A 24348-nucleotide genomic window follows, 5' to 3' on the forward strand; every position below is an offset into this window, starting at 1 on the left:
CCCACCTAACCCGCTTTACCACGGAGAGGGAGAGAGAGAGAGAGAGAGAGAGAGAGATCTAATCTTGGAAAGATCCAAATGCTGCAGCACCCTATGGAGGTTTAATAATATGTTGCGAATCCAAGGCGCTAGCTGCTGCATCAAATTCTTATTCCAGGCGTAGAAGCACGCAGGCTATCTATCTCGAAGTAAACAAGTGAGTTGTCCTCGAGATCGTGTCTGTCAGCTTTGCTTTGTATAAGCAAGAAAAATCCCATCGTATACTCGAACATCAAGGCAGGCACAGCCTTGGAGTGAGTGGTGTTTCGTTCAGTAACTCGAGACATTCTGCAACCTTTTACTCGGAAATCAATGGCTTCAGTCTTCACTTCAGAGGTCACTTTTTCTTTATTTGGTTTTCCTTTGTGTTTCTGGAGTAAACCATGTAAAGAATCTCACATGGAGCACTCGTCCCTTAGCTTTGTGCTGGTGGAAGACAGGACCGAAGAGATGAGGGGCTCCTATGTCCCGTCTTCTGGGCCCTTCCACAGAATGAGATGATGACAGAGTAGCTTTGTCTTTAAGGTTGCACGGACGCTTGGACCGGTCTTCCCAGGTGAACAAAACCCCCGCCCTCCACCACAAGAAAGAGCGGTCGACCGTCACAACAGCAGCACTGAACACTGTACCATCTCCCACCAAATGAATCATTGTGTTGATCATGCTGCAGACATACTAGATTTTCCTCTCTCTCGATTGATCCGTCCCACATGGAATTGTAGCTGCTAGATCAGGTCCCATGGATTCGTAGTCAAATCCACCAGTGTCCGTATATTGCGCGAACCATCAATTGGTCTCCGTCCAACGGCGGCTACATAACCTATACATAAAGAGAAACGCAACACACACTACCGACCGACGCTTGGTTGAAAACCATGCCCATGCCCGAGGCCTCCGATCCGATCGGCGCCGCAGCTGTCGGGTTCCCTGCTAAGAAGATGGAAGGCTTTGTGGAAGCTCCTCTGTCCGAACGAGGGCTGGAGATAGCCAAGAGTCGAGAAGAGCTTCTGCGCCTCCTGCACGATCTCCCGGAATCCGAATTCGAGCTCTCCCTCACCGATCTTGTGGAGAAAGGAACCGGGGTTGCCGGTGATCCCGTGGCGAACAAGGCCGCGTCTTTGCTTGAAGGGCAGCTGAATCGGGCCAATGTCGTCAGTAAAGAGAGGAGGAGGAGGAAGAAACAGAAGCGAAGCAGCAGCAGGAGTAGCTTCGGAAGCAGCAGCGACGGCGTGCTGCTCAACTTCTACGTGCCGGCCTCCTTGTCGCGAAGCCTAACCACGCCGAGGTCGAGCCGCCGGCCTGCCGCCGCCGCAGCAACGACGGACTGGCGACGACAAGAGGTGAGCGAGCGATGAGTTCTTCCCTTCGCCATGCACCCGCTGGTTCGTCGAACTTTGCTTGTGAACTGCTTTCTTCATCAGTTTCTTCGTGAGGTCTCTGGAAAACACCGATCGACTAGGAAAGGAGTTAGAGAATCTCCCACCCTTACTGCTAAATCCAAGCACGTAAAACAATTGAGAGGTCTCCATTCTCATATCTAATAGAGCAGAGCAGATGTATATGTAATATGTATGTGGAGAAATAGGGAAGATGGCAAAAGATGAAGAGATGGAAGATGACGGTAAAAACAATATAAAAGAAGAATGATAAACAAAGCATAAGGGTTTAGAGAGAGAAGCAGCATAGCTAGATGGATGGGTTTATAATTTAGCATCCGTCAGCCCACAGAATGAAACGAAACGAAGCCTTGTTTTCTTGACTGCAATGGAGAATTGGTCGCCAAAATAATCTCAGAAAAGATACAGTTCTAATCATCCAAAGAGCATTTGGAGGGCGACCAGTTGCGTTATCTCTCGTTCTCCAGGGGGGGCATCCAGCCAAGAGAGAACAAACCATTGAAGAAAAAAGTCAGCTAAAATTCACAGATTCGATGCCCAACGCAGCTTGATAATGACACTGAGCAATTGTTCTTTTGAAAAGCTAGATCACATTCTTCATGTTTCTCCCTTTCTTTTTTGCTTTGCAGGACAGAGAGATGAAGACTTTAGGGTGCTGGTCGGGCCTGTGGCAGAGGGGGAGGGGGAAATGAAGGGGACACTTGGGTATCTTGTGTCGTTCATCTTTTCTGAAGCAGCTAAGCCACGTCTTCTTCATCCACCGATAGGCTTCCAAAGTTGTCATGTTTTGTCTGTAAATGATGTTTAACCCTTGTGGATCGGCGCTGTCATGTTCTCTTTGGTGCATTATAGCCTTTGATTCCTCAATCTCAGGATGGTTGGTGTTCAAGATCGAAGTCTAATTGTAACTGCAATCAACGACAAATAAGAAATGTCAGCTTTAGACAGGAAAGAGATGGAACAAATACAACACCACCTTCATTAAAATAGAAGCTGAAAAGAAGTCCAGAACTGATACCTGACAAAGTGAATGGAACAACAGCGTTCACAATTTGATGCATACAGAGTAAGCAAATAGGATTAATACAATAACTCGTTCCAAGCATCTTCCCTCCAGAAAACTTGATTTGAGCCAGACTAAGCCTTCTTCTTCATTGACAGCTGCAAGGATCTCTATGTGCTCAATGTCCATGACGGACTACATGTGATAAAACAAGTAAAGAGTCTTACCCAATGGGCAAAGGCACTGTCGGGAAGATACAAAACTTGCATTAGAATATATATCAGCCTGCAACAAGTCCACTATGTCTATCTGATCTTTGCAAAACGAAAGATACGAAAAGGACTTCAGTCCTTAGATACAGGGAGCAAGTCCTGTCTTTTTACCTGCCTGTTAGTTCTCAAATCCTTTTGATTCTTCCCACTTTGTTATTTCATGAACTAATGCTGAATCTTAGAGGTATTCCATCGTCAGAAAACAAATTTTTTATTTAGATCAACAGTAAAAATCCGATGGTAGCCCACCAAGATTTTTTAAGAAGATAGACATGTGTATCTGTATAGATATCTACAATCTTGAATAAAATTTCCAAGATGGTAAAGACACTTTGTAGCCAGAAGAAAAAAGCTGACAAATTGATGCATTATTATAAGCACAAAAAAGTAGATCACGTGAACAGAACTAAGCTAAGGCAACAAAAATGATTGTCTTTGCTTTTGATCTAATACCAAACATGACGAAATGAACTTGAGAATCAAAAGAGTTCCACTTACAAAGAAACCATACAATTTAGTGCTTTCCATCCTAGATTCCTAGGATAAAACATCTAAAGAAGATGGAAGTGGCATGTCACCCCTCTAAATCCCAAACTATTAATATTGTCAATACAACTCCTTGGACACACCAACAATTGATTTTATTCCAAGAAATCCTGTCTGTTATTCGTGTATCAGCATTGGGATTGCATATCACGAATCTTTCTTCATATATTTCTATTACTCCCATCTCAAAATGCAAACATGGTTTTCACCCATTGGTAGGGCTCCACAGCACTTATGATCAAATTAAGAAAGATAATTATGCTAATTTTCCTACCTATATTCTCCTATACCCATCGAAATTGAGAAGTGGGCAATAACATGGTAAGTCAATGCACGAACCGCACTTGAATGTACCAAACATGACTAAATTGATTAATTTATCAGTAAATTACAGACATACAAATAGATTAGTTTCCAATTTAAGGCCACACATATTCAACCGAAATGTTGCAGTTATATATGGTGTAAGGGTTTACAAGTACAACTTTACCGATATAAAAGAGTTCAAATATGACCATATACGTATAAATTACCTGTCATAACAAGATCAAATGATACTTTTTTGGCATTATTACATCAAATGTTAAAAACTACAACATAAATTGTTAAAATGCAACATGATAGTCAAACTGCAGTTTTGTGAAAAGGGATCAAATGGAGTGGCCACAGGTCTGGGCATATTATTAGGCCTGGCAAAATGAATTCTGTTATTATCCATCATAATGGTAAAACTCATACATTTAATCCAATCAAACGTAGACTATGAACAAAAAGAACTCCGTAACTTAGATAAGAAATTATGACAATTTAGTTAATGAAGATTGCACTGTTGCTCATGCACAAATTGTTACAAAAGATTTAATGTCAATTGAATTTGAATCAAGAATAGTCATGATCTACTATGATTATGTTTAATTTATTGCTCTCAAACTTAGATCATCATTTTAATTACCAACTTGCTACTAAAGAATTGCACCTTGTTCTTTGCGGGGACTAACTAATGACTTGTATCTCAATTTGGCCATTGATTACTAATAATAGTCTACCATAAATAAAGATGTTTTACAATCATTAATACTAGTGTAACACCTAGGTTTAGTTCCACATTGGAAGTGGGGGCGCTAAGATTTAGAATGACATATAAGAGTCTGATGGAGATACAATTGTTATCTTCAGCTTAAGTATTTTTGTCAATTATTTGGGCTCAACGATGCTAACAGACCAGGCTCGAGTAGAAAAAGACTATCTGTAGTCATGTGATTTTATGTTTATAACAGCAACGGACAGTTGTTAATCATGTGATGCTTCATAGATTTAAATGCTGAGTAACTATAAGACAACATATATAAAAAGTTTGTCATTGAGATAAGAATGTTGAGGTGCATGTATGGAATACTAAGAAGTTTGTGTTGTTGATATAAGAATGTTGAGGTGATTGTACGAAATTACTATAAAATATGAGAAAGAATTATTTTTTATTCGTGAATATTCATGAACAATTTATTATGATGAGGAAGCACCATTTAAGATGGTATGAGCATGTGCTAAGGAGACCTATAGATATTGTAGTTATAAGATGTGAAACTATTAATTTTGCGAGAAAAGATAGAGAGACCTAAATGGACTTTATTAGAATCTATAGATAAAAATTTAAATACTCTTAAACAAGGATATGATTTTTTACGGAGCTCGTGTACTAACCTCAAATAGGTGGGACTTTACAGTTTTTCTTGTTGTACAGTTCAGAGGGCATGCCCTAAAAGTTTGAAATAAATCAATCACCGCATTGAAACAAAAACTGTTACCAAACTGAGATAAAGATATTATGTGCCTTCCGGTATCTTAGTATACCTCAAAAGATTAAATGATTTGAACTTTGATCATTTGGTGCTAAATTGTATATGAGGTAGTGTTTCTACAGATTGATCTTCACATTTCAAAAGATATAAGATACCTAACGAGTAATCTATTATATTGATTAGTAATCAAGAAGTGAACAAACACACAGAAAACAGTGACAATGTTAGGATATTTAAATAACTTTGCAGAGCTTAAAATAAGAGACATGGTTAATTACAGATATAAGGCCAAACAAGAGAATTATTTGATGAAGTTTCCGAAGCACTCAACATGTTGCATATTGATGAGACCTAAAGCAACAACCTTACTGCAAAAGTTTAATTGGATTGGACCAAACTGGTTACTATTTCTACTAGCATGCTGCATTCAAGCACAAATATTTGTTAGATGCAACAAGTAGATTTTCTGCTTTCAAATACTGTCATTGAAAGACCAAAACAAGATGATTCTATTTATTCAGTGATTCTATTTATTCAGGGATCTAAAAAAAATCAGATCTTTCCACTGTATGACATTTAAGATGCTTCATGTGGCCAGTTTCGCTACTAGCAGAAGAAGAGGCAATGCAAAGACAAAAGTAAAAAAAGAGATTGTCAAAACTTCCTGTATAAGCACAAGGCCATTTAAATCTAATACACATCACCTAGACCATTCCTTCCCTACCAAGGTCTTCCATACAATTTACGCACTTAAAGGGACAAGTGCACTTCATCGACTTTTAAGCTTTTTATTTCCTATTGGTTGCCCTTTTATATCTTCAGTAATAAGAAGATACCCCAACATTCTCCTGGAATCTACCCTAAAGATATATGCTTTAACCTATTAAGTAAATTGCCTCAGAGCCTAAGAGACGATTCATCTGCTTCTATCCCATATAGCAAAGAGAGAAGAAAACCCCGCCATCCTCATCCTTGCATGGATCTCAAAGATTACAAACCAATCCCTGCACGAATTACCAAGCAAAAAAATTACAATTTTTCTTGGTATATATTTTCACTTGATTCCTTTTAGAGACCTAATTCCTTTCCAGCTTAGTCTAATAATTATCCTAACCATGGTATGCAATTTCGAATGGTACCACCCGGTATGAGCGGTACGTACCGGTCCGATGGTATACCGGTACGTGAACAGCTAACGTGCTACAGTGCTACAATAGAAAAGAAATATTTAAAATTAGGTGTACCGCTCGATACACGGTACCGTACAATACCGAACCAACTTCGAAACACCGGTACGGTACGGTATTGCATACATTAATCCTAACAATGTCACCACTGGAGAACTGCAATAATCATGCAATCATGATTTAAAGTACAGATTAGACTGGAAAAATATCCACTGGTCTAATAATTATCCTAACAATGTCACCACTGGAGAACTGCAATAATCACGCAATCATGATTTAAAGTACAGGTTAGACTGGAAAAATATCCACCGGTATTTGCTGGTCTGACCAAGCATTGATGCTCGAACATATGATACCACTATGCATATGTTCCTTTTTACAATTTTTTATTGTTATACTCGATGACAGCGAAAGGTACACAGCTTGATTTACCAATCAGTTCCTCAGTACCTTACTGGTCCAATGGGTTCTTAAAACTGGTATTAATCAATAACAACAACGATAAGAGTATTCTATAATGTTCCAACTATTTGGGGACAGTTGCAGAACTTCTATTGTCATTGAGCTCTATACAAAAAAATATCTTTTTATCAAATTAATAACATCTAAAATTTTCTTTATAGTTTCCATTAAAGTATTCCTAAGTCTCCATCTACCTCTTCTCCATTAAAGTATTTATGGTCGAAGGCCGAAGACATCTGCAGCCTTTGACGTCTTCGCCGCCTTCTTCACCGAATACTGCAGACGAGGTGACAAGGAGAAGTGGAGGAAGCGACGTCGCCGAGGCTGCGTATGCCTTTTTCTTAATATTTTTTATTTTTATATATTGATTTTTATATTTTTATGTAAAATATATATATTTATATTTTTATATATTAATTATATATATATATTTATTCATATCGCTTGGTACGCCGTACCATACCATTCCGAACAAAACTCGGTACATCAGTATGGTACGAAATTTCAAACCTTATTCACACCATTCACTATCACTATCATTGGCTGAGATGCAAGCCACAAGGAACAATCATCAGTACCACTCACCAAAGGACAGTAACAGCCATAAGAATAAGCATTTAATGTGCATGGTGAGGTGCCAGGAGGAATGTTTGAAACATGAATCCTTCTAACACAAAGCATGCCATAAAGAGGCGGATCTTGGAATTATTTGTCTATGGATACACCTCACAATTACACATCAAACAACTACGAAGAAGTAATATCATGTCACCGTGCAACGTGTAAATGAAAATTAGAGTTGACTAACCTGGAACTCATTGTAGCGTCTCACGAGAGAGTGTGGTCCGATTAAACCAGCTCATTAACTCATAATTTACCTGGATTTCTGCAACAACAAAACCCATTGTAAATGTTAACAATGTCTAAACTTCATGTTAGCCATGGCCACTGCCCCATTTTTTCTTCTTTCATCCTCCCTTTCACAATAGTATGCAATGATAAATGAGCAATCATGTCACCATGCAATGCAAATGAAAATAAGAGTAAAATAACCTGGAACTTGTTGTTGCGCCTCACCCGAGAGTGTGATCCAAATTCACCAGCCCATCAACTCATCATTTACCCAGCTTCCTGCAACAACAAAATCAATCATAGATGTTAACAATGTCTAAACTTCATGTTAGCCATTGACAGTGCCATGATTCTACTTTCATCTACCTTTCCACACCAGTATACAATGATAAACTGACAAAGAACTATAAATGCTAGCAAAAGTCCTGGTTAAATTGTGCAATGCAAGTTAGAAATACCTTGCCTATAAAAAAGACATGTTAGAGCAGAAACTGAACTTCCAGTGCCAAATACTGGAAGTTAGTTTAAATGTTTAATGCAGAATCACTGTTCCAGCCATACAGATGTCTTGGTAAGATACTAAAATTTATGATATAAAATAAAAACCAAAGTCAAGCATAAAAGAAACCACAATGCACTGAAATTTAGCCAACTGAAATAATAACTTTTACTTCGAAACTAAAAGAGGTTCAAACAGTTTCACCCCCAGCAGCTGAAGTAAAAAACAGTAGCAACTGCTATATCATGCACTTACACAACAGTTTTGAAGCAACAGACCTGGTGATAGGTTATAAGGTCTTGAAGGATGTCCATCTTCCATAGGAGAAGAAAATGCCTAGTCAAGCAACAGAGAGTATTTGAATTAAGCAAGGAAAGAAAAAATAAGTGAAAACCAAGGGCAATATCATGATAACCAAACAGCACAGCAACTCATGTTAACAAACAGAATTATAATAAATCATGTCAACACAACGTGATTAAAATTCAGGACATTCAAAAAATGAACATGAAAAACTTTACAAACTGCATAAGTTGTTCCAAAACCACTATGATCCTAAAGAAAATGCTTTACTCTCAGCAAGCTTCTTTAAAAGAAGACAAGCTTTATAACCATAACAAGATAAATTTAAGAACTGGCATTATTTCCAAAACCAAAATTTAATGAGGCCAAATCCATAGCTAAAAATAAATTTAAAAATGATTACCCAAAAAATAAGAATATGATATAGATTCCTTCTTTTAAAAATTTTGACATATGAATAATTGAATTAAATTCACTAAAATGTTGACACCTTCATAGTACCCCAAAATGTTGTGGTGCTGACATGGATATAGAATGGTTGATATAAGACATATAACTACCATATTGTCCAACTAGGCACCATATATGTATCATGTCTGCACGACATAAATTTGGGATTCACATGAGCTATAGGTGTGCCATGTCAACACTATATAGGAGTCACGTTAGTGCTACATCAGCACCATGTAAATATAATCATATTAAGGTTTTAATGGTCCCCACATGGATGTCATGCACATATATGCATTACAACAAACCCACATCAGCACCAGATACAAGCCCAATAGTTGGAAGTGTTTAAGTGTTTTACAGAGTATGGCACAGGTGGGTCAAAGCCATACACTTTACCACAGGTGGGCAAATTGAAATCGGGCCACAAACCACAGCTGTGCAAACTTTAATTTGTCGTTAAAAATATACTGGTTAAATAGAAATTTTATCCAAACTCCCCCATCAAATATTCAATTGCAGACATAGAAACTCAATTAGAAGTCATGTCAAACCTGACAAAAAAGGACCAGTTTCTAACCACAATCAGCCAGAATGTAACCTTCTACCTTTGATCACAATGAACCAGATGCCACACAAATTACAAAGGATGACAGCAAGTCTGTTCCGTGTTCATCATTAATAGCTAAGGCAAATTAATAACGAAGTCTGTGCCATGTTCAGCATTAATAGCTAAGGCAAATGAATAACGAGACATTCCATTCAGTTCCAAATTTACAGAGATCTATCATTATCTGCTTCAATTTGACAGCACAAAAGAAACATAAGATATTGACTTGTCACATGTAACCAAAAAGCATTTAATGCAACACCCATAAGAAACAGGACATGAGCTTTCTTAACAAGTAAACATGTAATTTTAGTCAAAGACTATCAAATGTCAAGAACTACTGTCAACAAATTATAGTATTGATTTTCTCTTGAATATGACCAGCTTTTGTTACATCACTTGGAAACATCACGACTTCACACTTTGATTCATAGCCATGTGCCTCTCAATCAACTTGTCCACAAAAGATCTAATCTGCAACAACACAAACCACTAAATAGTCAAGAAGTGCAATGTGGTTAAATAGGATTAATAAACTTCCTCCAGAGAGGAAAATCTATAACAAGTCAGGAAGAAAATTCAATATGTGAAACCCAAATGTATACATGGAATTATAGAAGAACAGCATAAAAATAAGGGTAGCTACATTGGTCAAAAAACCAAAAACAAATTGTTGCTAGATAGAGGTCAAAACTTTTTGCCTGATTGCAAGAATCAATTGAGATAGTCACTATATGAGAAGTTGAGCAAACCTTGTTCTTCCGTCTAAAATCAAGAAAGTCATAAATAGCCAATCTTTTTTCTTCTTCTGTACATTGTTCCACAACCTGACAATATCAAAATACAAAAAACATAAGAATACATTTCTGAATATTGAATTTCATAACTGAAACATTCAGGTCCCTTGGTTGCAAATATAAACACGAGGCTAAACAGAAATAACTTCTTCTGTTGTATGTCAAACAAAAGAGAAATCAAGATATGGTTATCATGATACAAAAATCATGACACCAGAAAATGGCATGATAGAGCTCTTCTCCTTGCGATGTTGCATTAACAATAGACGATATAAAAATTTCAATATATGCCCATCTAATATAAGCAAAATGCTAAGAAAAATGAGGTACTGACCCAAGTGCTCATGGGCTAAAAGAATAAGGGTTCACCTTGGTTGCAGTTCTCTTCATTATTGATTTATAACCTTCTCTGTCAATCTTCCTAGTTCTGTACAGAGGCATCAGTAGGGAAGCTACATAATCCACAACACCTTGTTTAATATAGTTCACTCCTCTTTGCTGATGCTCTAGAGATGATTTGTTTTCTGCTACTTGTAAGGCAGCATCTGCCCCAGTCTGACATTGGTTCCTTAAAGCTGGTAAGACTAAGTTATTGGAGTCTTCTTCATCTCTTATATGAATGCTGCTATAAAAATCAGCATCTGCATCCATTGCTTGTAACTGCCACCTCTCAATGGCAAGAGAATCCTTAACACCTCCACTACCAACAGCATCTGTATCAATCCAAGCTTTGGTCAATCTACTATCCACTGCTCCACTTTCTCCAGAATGTTCCCTTAGACTTGAAGTATATGGTACTTCATTTGAATAGCTGCACTGAGTATAGTTATCACCGGACATTTTTGAATTGTCAAGACAAGCAGCACTGACATCAATAGACCAATTTCTAACCCTGCAGTTTCTTGAATCTATTTCTGATACACAATCTTGCCGTCCAAAATTGCCATCAGACCACTTCCTTCTTACATCAAATTCATCCAACTGCACACAGTGTTCACGTCTCGCAAATTTATGAAAAGATGGTATCTTGGGAAGCTCACGCAATGGCACCTCTGCTTCTGAAGTTGCATATGCCTGCACAGCAAACCACCAGAAATTATATTCAAGTGCAACTGATCATCAAATAGGAGTATTAACACTCAGAGAAATAACAAAAGGAAAAAAGGTTAACTTAAATAAGGTTCCGTTAGAAACCTCTACAGCTTTAAGAGCAGCGGCACGTGCAGATTCTACGGCAGCAAAGGTTGCAGCTTCTTCAGATACAACTAAATTATCCTTTGTCTTTGACTTTGTGTGTACAATACTCTGTGAACGCAATGATCTGACATCAGATTTTATGCATACTGAGGATTCTAACTTGGTGGGCAGGATCTCAGGTTTCTTAATGTTTACTTTAGATGGTGAATGGCTTCCAGAAGATGAAGGAACTTGAATAGTACATTTATTTTCCGATGTTTCAGTAGTCATCCGTAGATGTGGCTTTCCTAATATGAGTTCCTTAGATCTGACTTTTGATGATTCTGAGCATGTTGCTTGCCTCAGCAGCTTCAATCCATTTACAGCCTTTTCCTTGCGGAAAACTTCTATCCACATGCCAACCAGCTGACTTGCAACAGAACGGATATCTCGACTAGTATGCACACATACCTTATCTTTAATGGTTCTTCCGATTCCTGCAACAGGAGGAAATGCCTGGTATTTAAGATCAATATTGCTGACTGAGCATCACATATAGTCCAAAATGACTCAATGCAATTCACGTAAAAATAATAGTAAAATATCTCACACTATAGTAGCACAAGTTACTAAACAGATTCACAAAAATATAAAAGGCAAGAGAATGTGATGCTTGTGAACTAAATGCATGCATTAGACTTGCTAAACCAACAAACAGAACTTCCAATCTCAGAATCAACACTACTCTTAGGACTTCTAAAGTATTATAGAATGAAAACGACAAAAAAAAAAAGAGTCAAACAATGGTTGACCAGATCAGAAGATTTTCCGTGGGTTATAGATTGCAAATCACAAATACTTTGAATTTCATTATAAAGCACAAATACTTCATATTTCTGGTTTTATTCATACTGGACACATGTTTGATGTGATACTTCATAATTTGTGAATACTTCCACAAATTAATTCTCTTTAAAAATGATCTAAAGAATGAATTCTTCTGGGCAAGAATTTAAATTTCGATGGTACCAGTTTCAGCAACCAATCAAATCATTATGGTGTTGGTATATAGGGTGGTACACAAGTCTAGAACAAGCAGGTATAACTGAAAAGAAAAGAAATTTAATACCAACCTATATGGCCCAGGACAGGTCCTTGGTTGGACCAATAATTATTGATTGATACATACCTGTCTAGTTAGTGTTTGAAACTTTGCTACTAGGATACTTTGGAAACATTTTTGTTATATATTTTGAAAAAAAATACAGTACAGGAAACTGCCAATACCATACCAGTCCATGCAAGGGTCGGTATTGATGCCAAACAAATTCCAGTCCTTGCTGAACTGCACTCATTTTTAATCCCATTCTCAGATTGTCTCCTTTTTTTTCTTCCTTGCAACCACTATGTTGCTTGCTATTAAAGTCAGCCTCTACTTCAAAACTGTCTGGCAAATCCCACTTTCCTCTGCTGCATACAAAGTAACTCCTCCCACATTCAGTGCATACTCCATGTGTCTCATAGGTACTGGTGCATCTATCTAGGAGATTAGAGCTGGACTCAAATCCAGGTGAGGTTCATACTTGAATATGTTGAGAAGAGTATTCTTGTATCCAGCATGAAACCTAATGTCTATGCATGAAGATCTTGTCATTATTTCTTGCATATACCTAGAAAATCACTTCCTACATAATTAGTGAAACATTGCACTTAATAATATATTAGTTCTTCAAAGTATCCTAGTTGGCTGAGATCCTAAGCTATGAAATAAAATTTTAAATAATTAAGGACTTGATCAAGCTGGTGGCTACTCCAGACAATGCAATATCAAGATCATGCACCACTAAATAGAAAGAACACCCTGACTACAAATGCTAAATTCCAAACTGCAACACAGAACATGGTACTACACAACATATCAACTTTATGCAAACTCCAATGTGTCATAACCAGTCAAACCTCTTGAAAAGAAAATATTCACCATGGCAAAGGAGCTAGACCATTTGAATCTGTTTCAAGAATGCAAATTACAGCTCAGTAGAAAGAGAAACAAAACTAAAGACCATTTACTATTTATCATACATCCAACTTGACAAGAGATTAGGCATACAAGAAATCGTGCCACATATAAAATTTGCAATCAGCAAAGGAAAAATGATCAGCTAAGATGCATAGGTACAGCAAACTAACAAACTTCAAAAGCTGACAGGCAGAATATAGGCAGCGGTACTTTGATGTTAAAATAATGAGAAAAAAATTAATAATGTGAAGAGGTTTAAAACGAATAAAGCATGAACTAGAAAATTGAATACCAGATAAACGAACAGCAACTAAATCAGTTGATACAAGAACAAGCAGGCGAACACAATGTCGCAAGAGCTGAGTAGAATTTTTTCCCAACGAATCCTGTATTGAAAAGGAGAGGTGAAAACTATTTTTCAGAAATGATAGCATCTCATAGCATATCATTAAAAAAATAACCTTCTAAAACAGGTAAAATTACATTAAAAAATAACCTCAGAATTATCTTACAAGGATCCAAGTGTTGAGTGTGCTGAGTCCTTCTTTGGTCCCAGTGAAAGATTTTAGAGATTCAACAGGAAGGCGCAATAATTCTTTAGCAAGATGTAGTCGTCCAGATGTAGTTTTTGCACTAAAGAACAAGTCTTGCAATAAAGATTCCTTGGTGGACAATATATGTTTGCCATCTGAAGAGCTTTTGCAAAGACCACTAGAAAGCTTGCATGCATCAAGTCGCTTTGACATGTCTCTTACTTCATTTCGTTCACTATCTGACTGTCTCAGTGTAGATTCCATTGCCTCTACTTCTGCTAGGTAATCCTTACCAGTAGTTAAGATGTCTATAATGCGTACTGCTTCTCGAAGACCACTCATCATGGCACCACCAACAGTATCAGGGTGCTCCTTGCAGGTTGCTTCACCAGCAAAAAATAAACAATTTGCAACTGTTCTTCCCAAAATATCATAGTCTTCACCAGATGCTCCAACAGCAACATAAGAGTAAGCACCCCTACTGAATGGGTCCATACCCCAATTTGTCACAACAGATGCAATAGGATCTGGTACAGAAGCTTCACCAAAAAGTTTGCGAAGAACCATCAAAGCATGGTTCACATGATCAGATTTGCTGAAGGTTTGTCTAGCTGCCTTTCCAACTACAAGTGCTATAAGAACAGGTGTCCCAACTGTCTTCTTCACATTCCAAAACATAAAACATTGGCCCCTTTTATCTGTTTCTTCTGCAGTAGCCCCAAAGTAGTCTACGTTTTCATCCCAAAAAGCTTTAGAGAACTCCAATACAACTTTATTTAGCACACCAAAGCCAAGCCTCTTGATAGAAGTCTGCTTCCAATCAGGTAAGGCAGGAGAAAACTTAATTGTCTCTGCCTTCAGACAACCAAGTGGAACAGTGATCAAGGCTGCATCCCCTACATATTCCATACCACTCGATGTAATAACTTTGACTTTGTTTTCATCTTGGCCGGCACCACTTATTTCATTGGTGTTATAGATGATCTCAGTAACATTTTTGTTTAATTGAATATCAAGTCCCAGGCCTAAACTTTCTATAACTGTGCTGTAACCCCCTTTAATCATACAGTGGGGCCCACCAAATCCTCCATAAACATCATCTTGATTCCAGTGAGGAAGTGATACTTCCTTAAGTGATGCAGCACAACCATACTCCAAATGCGCAAAGTGCCAATCCATCACTCTTCGCTCAAGGGGGCTCAAAATATTAGTTTCAATATCATGGTCAGCACCATCTGTCAATCTAGAAGCTGAGGAATTTACAGAAGCATCCACTGTTGCTGAATCATAAACCACACTTAGTTTATTGAATTCTACAGAATCTGATGTTGCCTTAGACATCCGCCGCTTCCTAATGGCATATTCCAATCCATCCTCGAGACACATTTCCATTGCACCCTCACCATTTTGTGCAACAAGAAGTACCATGTCATCAAGAAGACTATTATATTCAGCTTCCAGAGCTTCATCTAAGTCAGCTGGAACTTTAAGACCTGTGACTATATCATAAAGAGGACAATCACTGTTCAAAACAGTTAACTCAAGACCCAACTGGTTACAGATTAAGGATGATGGATCTGGTCTTCTTTCAGTTGCAACATCAGCCTCTACACCAGTGATAATGCTGGCACCAAGATCAACAGGAACTGAAAGTGATGAGCGGTCTGTGTATACACGACCACCAACTCTATCTCGAGCCTCGAGAACAGTTACGGAAAAGCCTTGGCGATGCAAATGACGTGCTGCAGTTAAGCCAGCAGGACCAGCTCCAACAATGATTATCCTCTTGTGAATGTTTAGACCAGATTCAGTACTCTTATTCACCTCTAAAGATTGTGCAAAAGAGGAATGAATCTTAGCATTTTCTTTCACCATGTTTGTCACATTGTGCATATCAGAAAAAGCCTCTATGTGCTGTGAGGAACCATCAGTCTTTGATCCACAATCAAATGGTGGATCAATCATTGAAGGAATAAATGTTTCCGCAATGTCTTCTTTCTGAGCATCATTGCACCTCACCCCTTCATCATATGGAGAAAATTTGTCATACCCACTCCTTAAGTTACAGACCAAATCTGAGCACACAGGATCCCCAGCTATGAAAGTTTTGGGTGGTTCTCTTTCACATATTAGAACCACTGGCGACAAATCTAGTTCTGTATTAGCATTTTCCTTAACTTGCACATTTACAGAAGGCTTTGGCACACATTGCTCTGAAGCAATTCCAGCATTAATGTAACCCTGCAGAAAACTAGTTAGAATCTGGATGTCTATTCTTAACGTCATGAAAAAAAAGAGCAGCATACCAAATCTTTAAAATTTAAACTTCAGAGTATCCTGAGCACAGAAGTGCTTGGCCCAAAATACAAGATCATTTATAAGAAACCTTAGTTATTGAAAAACAAAATCCCTTCAGGAAAAAAAAGGAAGTCCGACCACACATATCCTACAAAATAAAAAAGGAAGTCCGACCACACATATCCTACAAAATCAGTATCAAAAACTCTCGTTTGTTACATGGAACCAAATAACTAAGACTTAATTGCAGGTATTCAACTTCAGCGATACTTGAAGAAGGATAACAATCAACATTAATAGATAATATGATATTAACTTGGAAATGAAGAAATATATATATCCTTTCCTATAAGGAAACTTACATTTTGGTCAAGAAACATATAGATCTCACGAATGAGGGATTGACGTGCTGATTCATCTTTCGAAGAAGCATCAGTTGCACCACAGTTCATAAGAGGAAGTATGTGCTTCACATCTTTACTCCAACAACCTAGAATAAAGTTCCTGACATGCAAAGCAACAAGGATGTCTAATTTAAGCTTAAAAAATAGCAATCAAAAACCAGAAATTCCGTAAGTTGAATGAAAAGTTTCAACCACCATTAAAAATAACCATGATTTAGAAAAAGATAAAACTAAAACATGTAACAAGTTTCAAAGTGCACAAATAAGAAAACACATAAGCTAAAAGCAAAAAAGGTTTTTGATCATGTCTTTAGTATCAACTTTTGAGTTAAAAATTACCTATTTAAAAAATCACGAAAATTAACTGCACATTTTCACGAAAATGTAATTTACCTGCAATCCAAATATTCTTGAAGACCACCTCTACGCTTTAAGATGTCCCTAAATTTGATCTTCTCAATTGGACTAACAGCATGAGCTTTTAGCCCAGTTGCTACTGCTACTGAACCATCATAAGAAACCTCATCTAAGGAATGTGCACATGACTTATCTCTTTGTCTAAGAGACTGGTCTTCATTAGTGGCAGACAAGTTTGCAAAAGGTCCTTGCTCATGCATTAGAACTTCCCAGTCAGCATCTCCCTCGTATGCCATGTCACCATGCCTATGTATTTTTGTATTACGGACCACACGGGAAATTGTTGATTGGTTATATACATCACACTCGGATACTGAAGATGGTTCAGTTTGATGAGTTTCTGTCTGATTGAATCTAGTCTCAGAATTCACCACATCAGGATCCTCAATGGTAAAAGGAACTCGACTCTTGGTGGAAGATGGCTCTTTGGAGGCATCATATAGTATGTGATTTACCAGTGAAACTCCCTGAATGTTTGCACTCAACGATTGGTGTATGACATCATCAGGTTGAGGATTCTCATCAGATGAGATGTTGGCAGGTAAGAGTTGTGAATTACAAGATCTCATAATATCTGTCGATTGATCTGGATGGACAACAACAGCGTCAATTTTTTCTACCTTCTCACCAAAATTTGAGAAACATAAACAAGGCAAAGTTCCACCATATTCTCCGCTGCCACTGACTCCGTGATGGAACCTACAGTCATTATGTAGCTGACACTTTTGGCAATTGATGTTTGGTAAAATCTCAGAGGAAGGCCTTGATAATTCATCATGACCTTCAGGTTCTATTGCATGCAGTCTTTCTTTCGCAGATGATATCTTCTCACAATTATAATAAGGTCTTTCAAAAGCTTCCTCAGAAGTTAAGTTGAGTATTTTATCCTCATTTAAATTTTTATCGCATGAATCAATGGACACATCATTATGTAAAGCCCCTACAACTTCCTTCCTCTGCCTTTTGAGAGAATAAATTTCTTCAGAAACCCCAGTGATAACTTCGTTTAAAGCATTACAATGTTCCTTGCATTTTTCTGACATCCTAAGCACATGTTCAGAACATGAACCTTGAACTGATAACCCATGAGTACCATCAGAAAGTTTATTTCCATCCTTAGCTGCTGATTCATTTGATCTATGAGAACACTGTCTAATCCTAGTCCCATTACATATCATTGAAAAAAGATGGTCAGAAGTTGATAGACCCACAGTCACGCTCCCATTGGTGAAATGTTTGAGACTATTCCCCTGCCTTGCTATCTTATCAGTAAACTGGTGAGGTAGCTTCTCGTCAGACGTTTCATAAGGACTTTGATTCATCTTATGGTCATTTCCCACACATTTTTCTGACTGTTGTTTTGGTAAAACAGTTATCTCGTTCGTTGCTTCAACAGAATCAGAACTCAAGGCGTGAAATGAAGATGGTGCAGAACTACCAAAATTTCCCTCATGATGCAGAACAGAACCACCACAAGCATCAAATTTTGCACTTTCCATAACTTCAAGGCCAGAAATAGAAGAAGCCTCATGAGTTGAATTTCGAGGTAATTGTTTGGAAGTTCCACCTGAACTATGACTTGACAACTTGGAAGATTTTGAAGTAGGTACCCTACCTTCTTGAGGCATAGATGAGCGAGAGAGAGTTTTTCCGGAGGCAGAAGTCTGTTTTTTCACCAACATTTCATCATCAGATTTCCCACCCAAATGTCCATCTGGTGTACTATTGATCTTCATCTCTGTAACTATACCATGAGGCTTTGGACCCCTACTTTTGGTGACAAGTTCCAATTGTGCTCCATCAGGAATTGAAGGCAGACCACTGTTTAACAGAGGAGATCTCTCAAGGTTTGGAACCAAATCTTTGGAAACCATGCCAGTTCCGCACATCAATTCATCGTCAGTACTCGGAGTTCTATCTTTTGCCTTTGTTTTTTTAGTCGGATGAACCCTTTTGACAAAAGTTGATAGTGAATCTCCCAAACTCACGTCTGAAGAATCGTCTGAGCTGCTGCGAAGACCTGAAACACCTTTAGCCCCATCTTTCATGGTTAAATCATGCCTGGATCTTCTGCTTCCAGGATTCCCTAGATGCCCTAACTGCACATTGTCACCTCCCATGTTGTCCACCTTCTCCAACAAGCCTAAACCATCCAACGGGAGGGATTTCTTTTCACCTATGGATGCGGCGTCACCAACAGCTTTACCCCTCTTTGGACCCTTCAGCTTCTTCTTGAAACTGGCTAATGTATCGTCCATCTCGCCGTACTCCGCCTTCTCGTCATGCCTAGGGTTTTCAGCCCTGGCACCAGGGGAAGCGGGCTTACCCTTGTTCGCAACCCTTGCCTTCTTGACCTTGAAAAGACAACCAATCGGCTGCTCGTCCTCATCCAATACTCCGACACCTGCCTCAGCCGAGGGTAATGATTTCCTCTTGCGCTCCTTCTTCTCCATCTTCGAAATCACCGACGTAGGTTGCGGGGATCCGGATTCTACAGGACCACTACCAGCGACGGAAACATTAGACCCCTTCTCCCGTTCCCTCAGCGCCCGCCCAGGGCCAGCCCGTGCATCATCAAGACCGCTCTTTTTCCGCTGTTTCATCGGTATCGATAATCCGAAACCGTCGAGGGCTCACGCGCCCTTCAGCAGGGGAGGGATCATCGGGGGAGGAAGGGAAGGGAGGTCCGTGATCGAGAAGAGCGCACCAATGTCCGTTTCTTGGAGGACGAAAGAGAAAAGATCGTACCGTTTCGAGGAAGGGCAGGCGCGGGAGGAGAGGAGGGGAGGAAAGCGCCTCACCTGAGGAGCTTTGCTGACGTTGCTGCTGCGTCGGCGGCGACGGGTATCGCCAGCGGGAGGAGGGCGGGGCCGGCGGTGGCTGGTGAGAGGAGAGTGCGGGAGAGAGCGAGGGCTAACGGGTATTTTGTTGGGGAACGGAGAGAAGAGGAGTAATGTGGGCGGGGTTGAGTTAACCTCTTGCAAGGCAATGATTCCCTTTCTGTGGAGGACCTGTCTCTCGCTCTCTCCCCCTCTGACTTGTGTCATGGGAGCCTTCTTTCATGCCCCTTTTATTTAATTTCTTTATTTCATAATAAATTTTTGGTAAACTTTAAAATTATTTTTTAATTAATAGTTTTTTTATTTATTCTTACCGAACGTCTCTTATTTCCTATACGACGAAATTATTCCCTACTCGTGTCTCGTCCATCGTCACCTCTCGATCTTGTTATTCATCGATTGTGGCTTTTGTGCCCCTCACCATTGTGGTTATTTTCACTTGGCTTATATAGTTTACGTTTCTACCTTCATTATCCACTCCTTAATGTTTCGATCACCTCTCGCTTTGTTTTACATTTATCAGACTTTAACCTCCTCATAAGAGCTGCCATCGAGGCATCTCGCTTTCTGCTCAACACTTTTATTGGAAGCCAAAAATCTATCATCATCTCTCATCTTGGATGTCTGAGCGATGAGAGCGAGGTTGCATTAGCGGGGATGATGATAATGTTTTACTAGCAAAGGTACGTTAGCAAGGTAAGGCATAGAAAATAATCAACTAGAGAGACGTATGAAGAGGAGAGAAGATGTAAATACAAAGAAAGAGAATATGGAAGACGAGGGCAATGATACCTCCTGAAAAGATGAAAGAGATAATTGATAAATATGGTGCAAAAAGAGGGGATGTAAAGCAAAGATTGAAAAAGATGGGAGGGAAGACGAACACGATAAGACCTTACGATAAAACGAAGATGGTCATGGGTAATATCATCTTTTAGGAATCAGAAGACACTATAGAAATAAATGAAAAATGATGTTAATAAGGAAAAAATAAAAATAAAAAAAGTTTTTTTTTAAATTACCCTATAAATTAATTTTTTTTATAGATATCACATGACTTAAATTTATAGATTTATAAAAACTGGGTGAGTCTCAAAGCGTAAAGGTTTTAACTTTTATTTTTTATTAGAACAATTCATCACAAATTGCTCAGTTAAAGATTATGGAATATAGAATTAAACAGTTCACCTTCCAAGTTCTATGATCAAGCATTTTAGCTGGGGCCCGTCCTTGCAATAAGATCGAATCGGGAGCCAAGCCCAAGCTCAACTATTTCTCTTCTCTTACCGGATCCGCGTGATGAGACTTAGCGGGCGGCTGGTTCCTTACTGGAGCTGCAATTGAAATCCGAATCCGAAATCCACTAGAGATGGTGCAATCGGATATCGGGTCGGGTGGAGTCCGCGTGCTTAAGCTACCTTACCCGTTCTCTCGATAGAAGACGTGTTGGCTACCGAGTCGCCGCTCATGGTGTCATGATCCCATACTCGCAATGCATCGAACACCTCTCCAAGTACTGCACCTCCGTCGCCAAATGTAAGCAAGCCCACGCCTTCCTCCTCCGCACCGCCCTCCTCGACGACCCACGATGCGCCAGCAAGCTCATCTCCTTCCTTGCCGTCTCCCCCTCCGGCGATCTCGGCTACGCCCGCAGGGTTTTCGCCCAGCTGCGGCGCCCTCCCGACCTCTTCCTATGGAACGCAATGATCCGCGGCCATGCCCGTGGCCCCGATCCGCCCGCCGGCCTCTCCTTCTTCCGCCTTATGCTCCGCGCCGGCGTCGCGCCAGATCACCATACGTACCCCTTCGTGCTCACGGCCTGCGCCCGCTCGCGCGCGCTCGAGCACGGGATGAGGTTCCACGGGGAGACCATCAAGGCTGGGCTCGACACTGACGTCTACGTGCTCAACGCATTGCTTCAGTTGTACACCTATTGCGGCTGCTTCGGAGCCGCTCACCAGTTGTTCGACGGAAACCCTCATAGAGATGTCGTGTCATGGAACATCATTATGAGAGGTTACGTCCTCGAAGGCTTTTCCGAGCGGGCACTGCATCTGTTAGAGGGGATGAAAGACATGGGCATCAAACCAGATGATGTCACGTTGATAAGTCTGGTGTCGGCTTGCTCTGGATCTGGTGATTTGGATCGAGGGCGATCGCTCCATTCGTATGCCAGTGAGCTCGGTCTGGTGACGAAGAGCCTCAATTTGGGGAACGCCATCCTGGACATGTATTGCAAGTGCGGAGACTTGGAGTCGGCACAGAGTTTCTTCGATGAGATGGAGGAGAGAGATCTGTTGACATGGACAACCATGGTATCCGGTCTGGCAAAATGGGGCTCGTTTCAGGAGGCATTGGCGTTGTTTCGAAGCATGCAGCGCAACGAGGTAAGGCCGGACGAGGTGATACTTGTGACGATGCTGTCTGTCTGTGCTCATATGGGAGCTCTGGACCAAGGCAAATACATTCACCTCTTGATGGACCGGCAGGGAGTCAACCGTGATGTTGTGATCGAAACTGCTCTGGTGGACATGTATGCAAAATGTGGGGGTCTAGAATTTGCTCTGCAGGTCTTCGAGGAGATGAGGGACAGGAATGTCTTCACTTGGAATGCAGTCATCGGCGGACTAGCGATGCATGGACATGGTCGACGTGCACTGGAGCTTTTCGGGAGGATGAACAAGGAGAGGATCGTGCCCGACGACGTCACCTTCATAGGACTACTATCCGCATGCAGCCATGCAGGATTGGTGGACGAGGGCCTTAAATATTTCAGGATGATGGAGGAGGTATACCAGATCAGGCCACGGATGGAGCACTATGGGTGTGTGGTGGATACGCTCTGTAGGGCGAGACTGCTGCAAGACGCTTTGGCATTCATAGAGAGCATGCCCATCAGACCAAATGTGGTTATGTGGGCAGGTCTCATTGGTGCTTGTAGGGCTGCCGGGGATATCGAGCTTGCAGAGAGGCTCGGTCAACGCGTCATCGAGTTGGAGCCTGACATCTGTGATCGATACGTGATGCTATCCAATCTTTATGCGGGTGCTCGAAGGTGGGACGAGGCCTTGGAGGTCAGGCAGCTGATGAGAGCCAAAGGAATCGAGAAAGCTCCGGGAATAAGTTGGATCGAGTTGAATGGGACAGTTCAAGAATTCGTCGTCGGCGATAGATCTCACCATCAAACAGAGCAAATCTACATGATGGTGGAAGAGATGTGGCACAGGGTTAAGGCAGCAGGCCATGTCACAAGCACTACGGATGTACTCTTTAACATAGAAGAGGAAGAGAAAGAGCACTCTCTGTTCTTCCACAGTGAGAAGATGGCTGTCGCATTTGGTTTGATGAGCAGTGCTCCTGGCTCGCCGATTCGAATCACGAAGAATCTTCGTGTGTGCGGCGATTGCCATTCTTTCCTAAAGGCTGTTTCCGAGGTTTTTGGTAGAGAGATCATTGCAAGGGATCGGAGTCGATTTCACCATTTCAGAGGAGGCCTTTGCTCATGCAATGACTTCTGGTAGCTGCAACGACAATGGCCAATCTAATATACTGCAGTAACCTGTAAAACTATGAGATATCACGATTATTTCCTGTTCATGTACAGGTTGTCGATCGGATTTAAGATCAATTTGTTGGTGATAGACATCTCTGTCACGGACTCCGCAGCCAATCGAGAAACATGACTCGTTTTCGAGCGACATGATCGCATATCGTTGTTCACATGCAAGCCAGCGTTGACATTGTGGCGCTTACGAAAGAAAGACTATGATCCGAATCTGCTTCGATACATGAAGGAAAAGTCAGCTCTCGATTATAAGTCAGCGGTCTCCGTTCTGTAGCAACGCGCATCTCCACAGTAAGGATCTCGCCACCCTGAATGCTGATGACTTGTTTGTTCCTAATCAAGAAGAATCGAAGAGCCGCATCGCTGTCAGAATTGATCCCAGCAGTGAATCCAGGAAACAATCAATGGATCACTGCCAGATTTTGTTTCTTGAGGTCAGAATACATGTTAGATCAGTACTGTGCTACACACAAGCTGTGACTCACTCAGCCTCGGATAATTTAAGTAGATCACGGTAACGAAGAATCCCGGCGAAGCTTGAAGCATGGCCGCCATGGAAGAGAAGACCACGTGCTATGAGGTAGGATAGAGACCTGACCGTGGCCATGATTGGTTAGGCTGCGTTGAATACATCTTCATCGCCATTAATCTCTTCACGAGACCAATCGGATTGGATGTCATGCGTTACGCCATCGATCTACCCCATGCGTTGCATGCCGGAAGAGATCACCATTACGCTGCGTCTCGGTGATGGCTCTACACGTCGAGGGCGGAGCTGGCTTGCGCAAGAAACCACTACTTTATGCATTAGACAACCAGCAGCTGACGCATCTGGATGCGTGGCGTTGAACGTGTTTAAAGTAACAAGAACAGATGTAT

General features: G+C 40.3%; 3 protein-coding genes across 32 annotated transcripts; 2 read left to right on the plus strand and 1 right to left on the minus strand.

Moving 5' to 3' along the window:
* The first annotated feature begins 637 nt into the window (after positions 1-637).
* LOC135631740 (uncharacterized) lies at positions 638-2325 on the plus strand. The gene is made up of 2 exons (XM_065139569.1): positions 638-1379; positions 2066-2325. Exons 1-2 carry the CDS (start codon positions 915-917, stop codon positions 2126-2128), a joined length of 528 nt encoding a protein of 175 aa, XP_064995641.1. The 5' UTR covers positions 638-914; the 3' UTR covers positions 2129-2325.
* Positions 1935-20090, minus strand: LOC135631737 (lysine-specific histone demethylase 1 homolog 3-like). Of its 30 annotated transcripts, XR_010494468.1 has the most exons (16): positions 17041-20090; positions 16606-16747; positions 13925-16186; positions 13705-13798; positions 11411-11889; positions 10586-11290; positions 10172-10246; positions 9801-9893; positions 8335-8392; positions 7759-7836; positions 7514-7591; positions 4959-5013; positions 2823-2888; positions 2667-2724; positions 2455-2597; positions 1935-2344 (listed from the first exon to the last, which is right to left on the minus strand). XR_010494468.1 is itself a non-coding variant. In XM_065139562.1 (8 exons), the coding sequence occupies exons 1-8, from the start codon at positions 19665-19667 to the stop codon at positions 9828-9830; spliced, it is 6450 nt and encodes a 2149-aa protein (XP_064995634.1). In that variant the 5' UTR covers positions 19668-20090; the 3' UTR covers positions 9552-9827. The 30 variants fall into 30 exon arrangements, 1 of the variants encoding a protein (XP_064995634.1); XR_010494472.1 differs by lacking the exon at positions 2823-2888 and having other exon boundaries at positions 2667-2682; XR_010494465.1 differs by having other exon boundaries at positions 2455-2724; positions 2823-2882.
* Positions 20091-21340: 1250 nt separating this feature from the next.
* Positions 21341-23547, plus strand: LOC103976351 (pentatricopeptide repeat-containing protein At1g08070, chloroplastic-like). Its single transcript, XM_009391547.3, has one exon. It carries the CDS (start codon positions 21380-21382, stop codon positions 23423-23425), a length of 2046 nt encoding a protein of 681 aa, XP_009389822.2. The 5' UTR covers positions 21341-21379; the 3' UTR covers positions 23426-23547.
* Positions 23548-24348: the final 801 nt, after the last annotated feature.

Source organism: Musa acuminata, chromosome BXJ3-2 (genome assembly GCF_036884655.1).
Source record: "Musa acuminata AAA Group cultivar baxijiao chromosome BXJ3-2, Cavendish_Baxijiao_AAA, whole genome shotgun sequence".
NCBI classification, from domain to species: domain Eukaryota; kingdom Viridiplantae; phylum Streptophyta; class Magnoliopsida; order Zingiberales; family Musaceae; genus Musa; species Musa acuminata.

Excerpts from the sequence above, each read along its gene's own strand:
- LOC135631740 (XM_065139569.1), top strand. The coding sequence starts at position 915 with ATGCCCATGCCCGAGGCCTCCGATCCGATCGGCGCCGCAGCTGTCGGG. Across the intron at positions 1,380-2,065 it reads CGGACTGGCGACGACAAGAG|GACAGAGAGATGAAGACTTT; the intron begins GTGAGCGAGCGA and ends TTTGCTTTGCAG.
- LOC135631737 (XM_065139562.1), bottom strand. The coding sequence starts at position 19,667 with ATGAAACAGCGGAAAAAGAGCGGTCTTGATGATGCACGGGCTGGCCCT. Across the intron at positions 16,748-17,040 it reads CAAGAATATTTGGATTGCAG|GAACTTTATTCTAGGTTGTT; the intron begins GTAAATTACATT and ends TTTGCATGTCAG. Across the intron at positions 13,799-13,924 it reads CACTCAACACTTGGATCCTT|GATTCGTTGGGAAAAAATTC; the intron begins GTAAGATAATTC and ends TTTTCAATACAG.
- LOC103976351 (XM_009391547.3), top strand. The coding sequence starts at position 21,380 with ATGATCCCATACTCGCAATGCATCGAACACCTCTCCAAGTACTGCACC.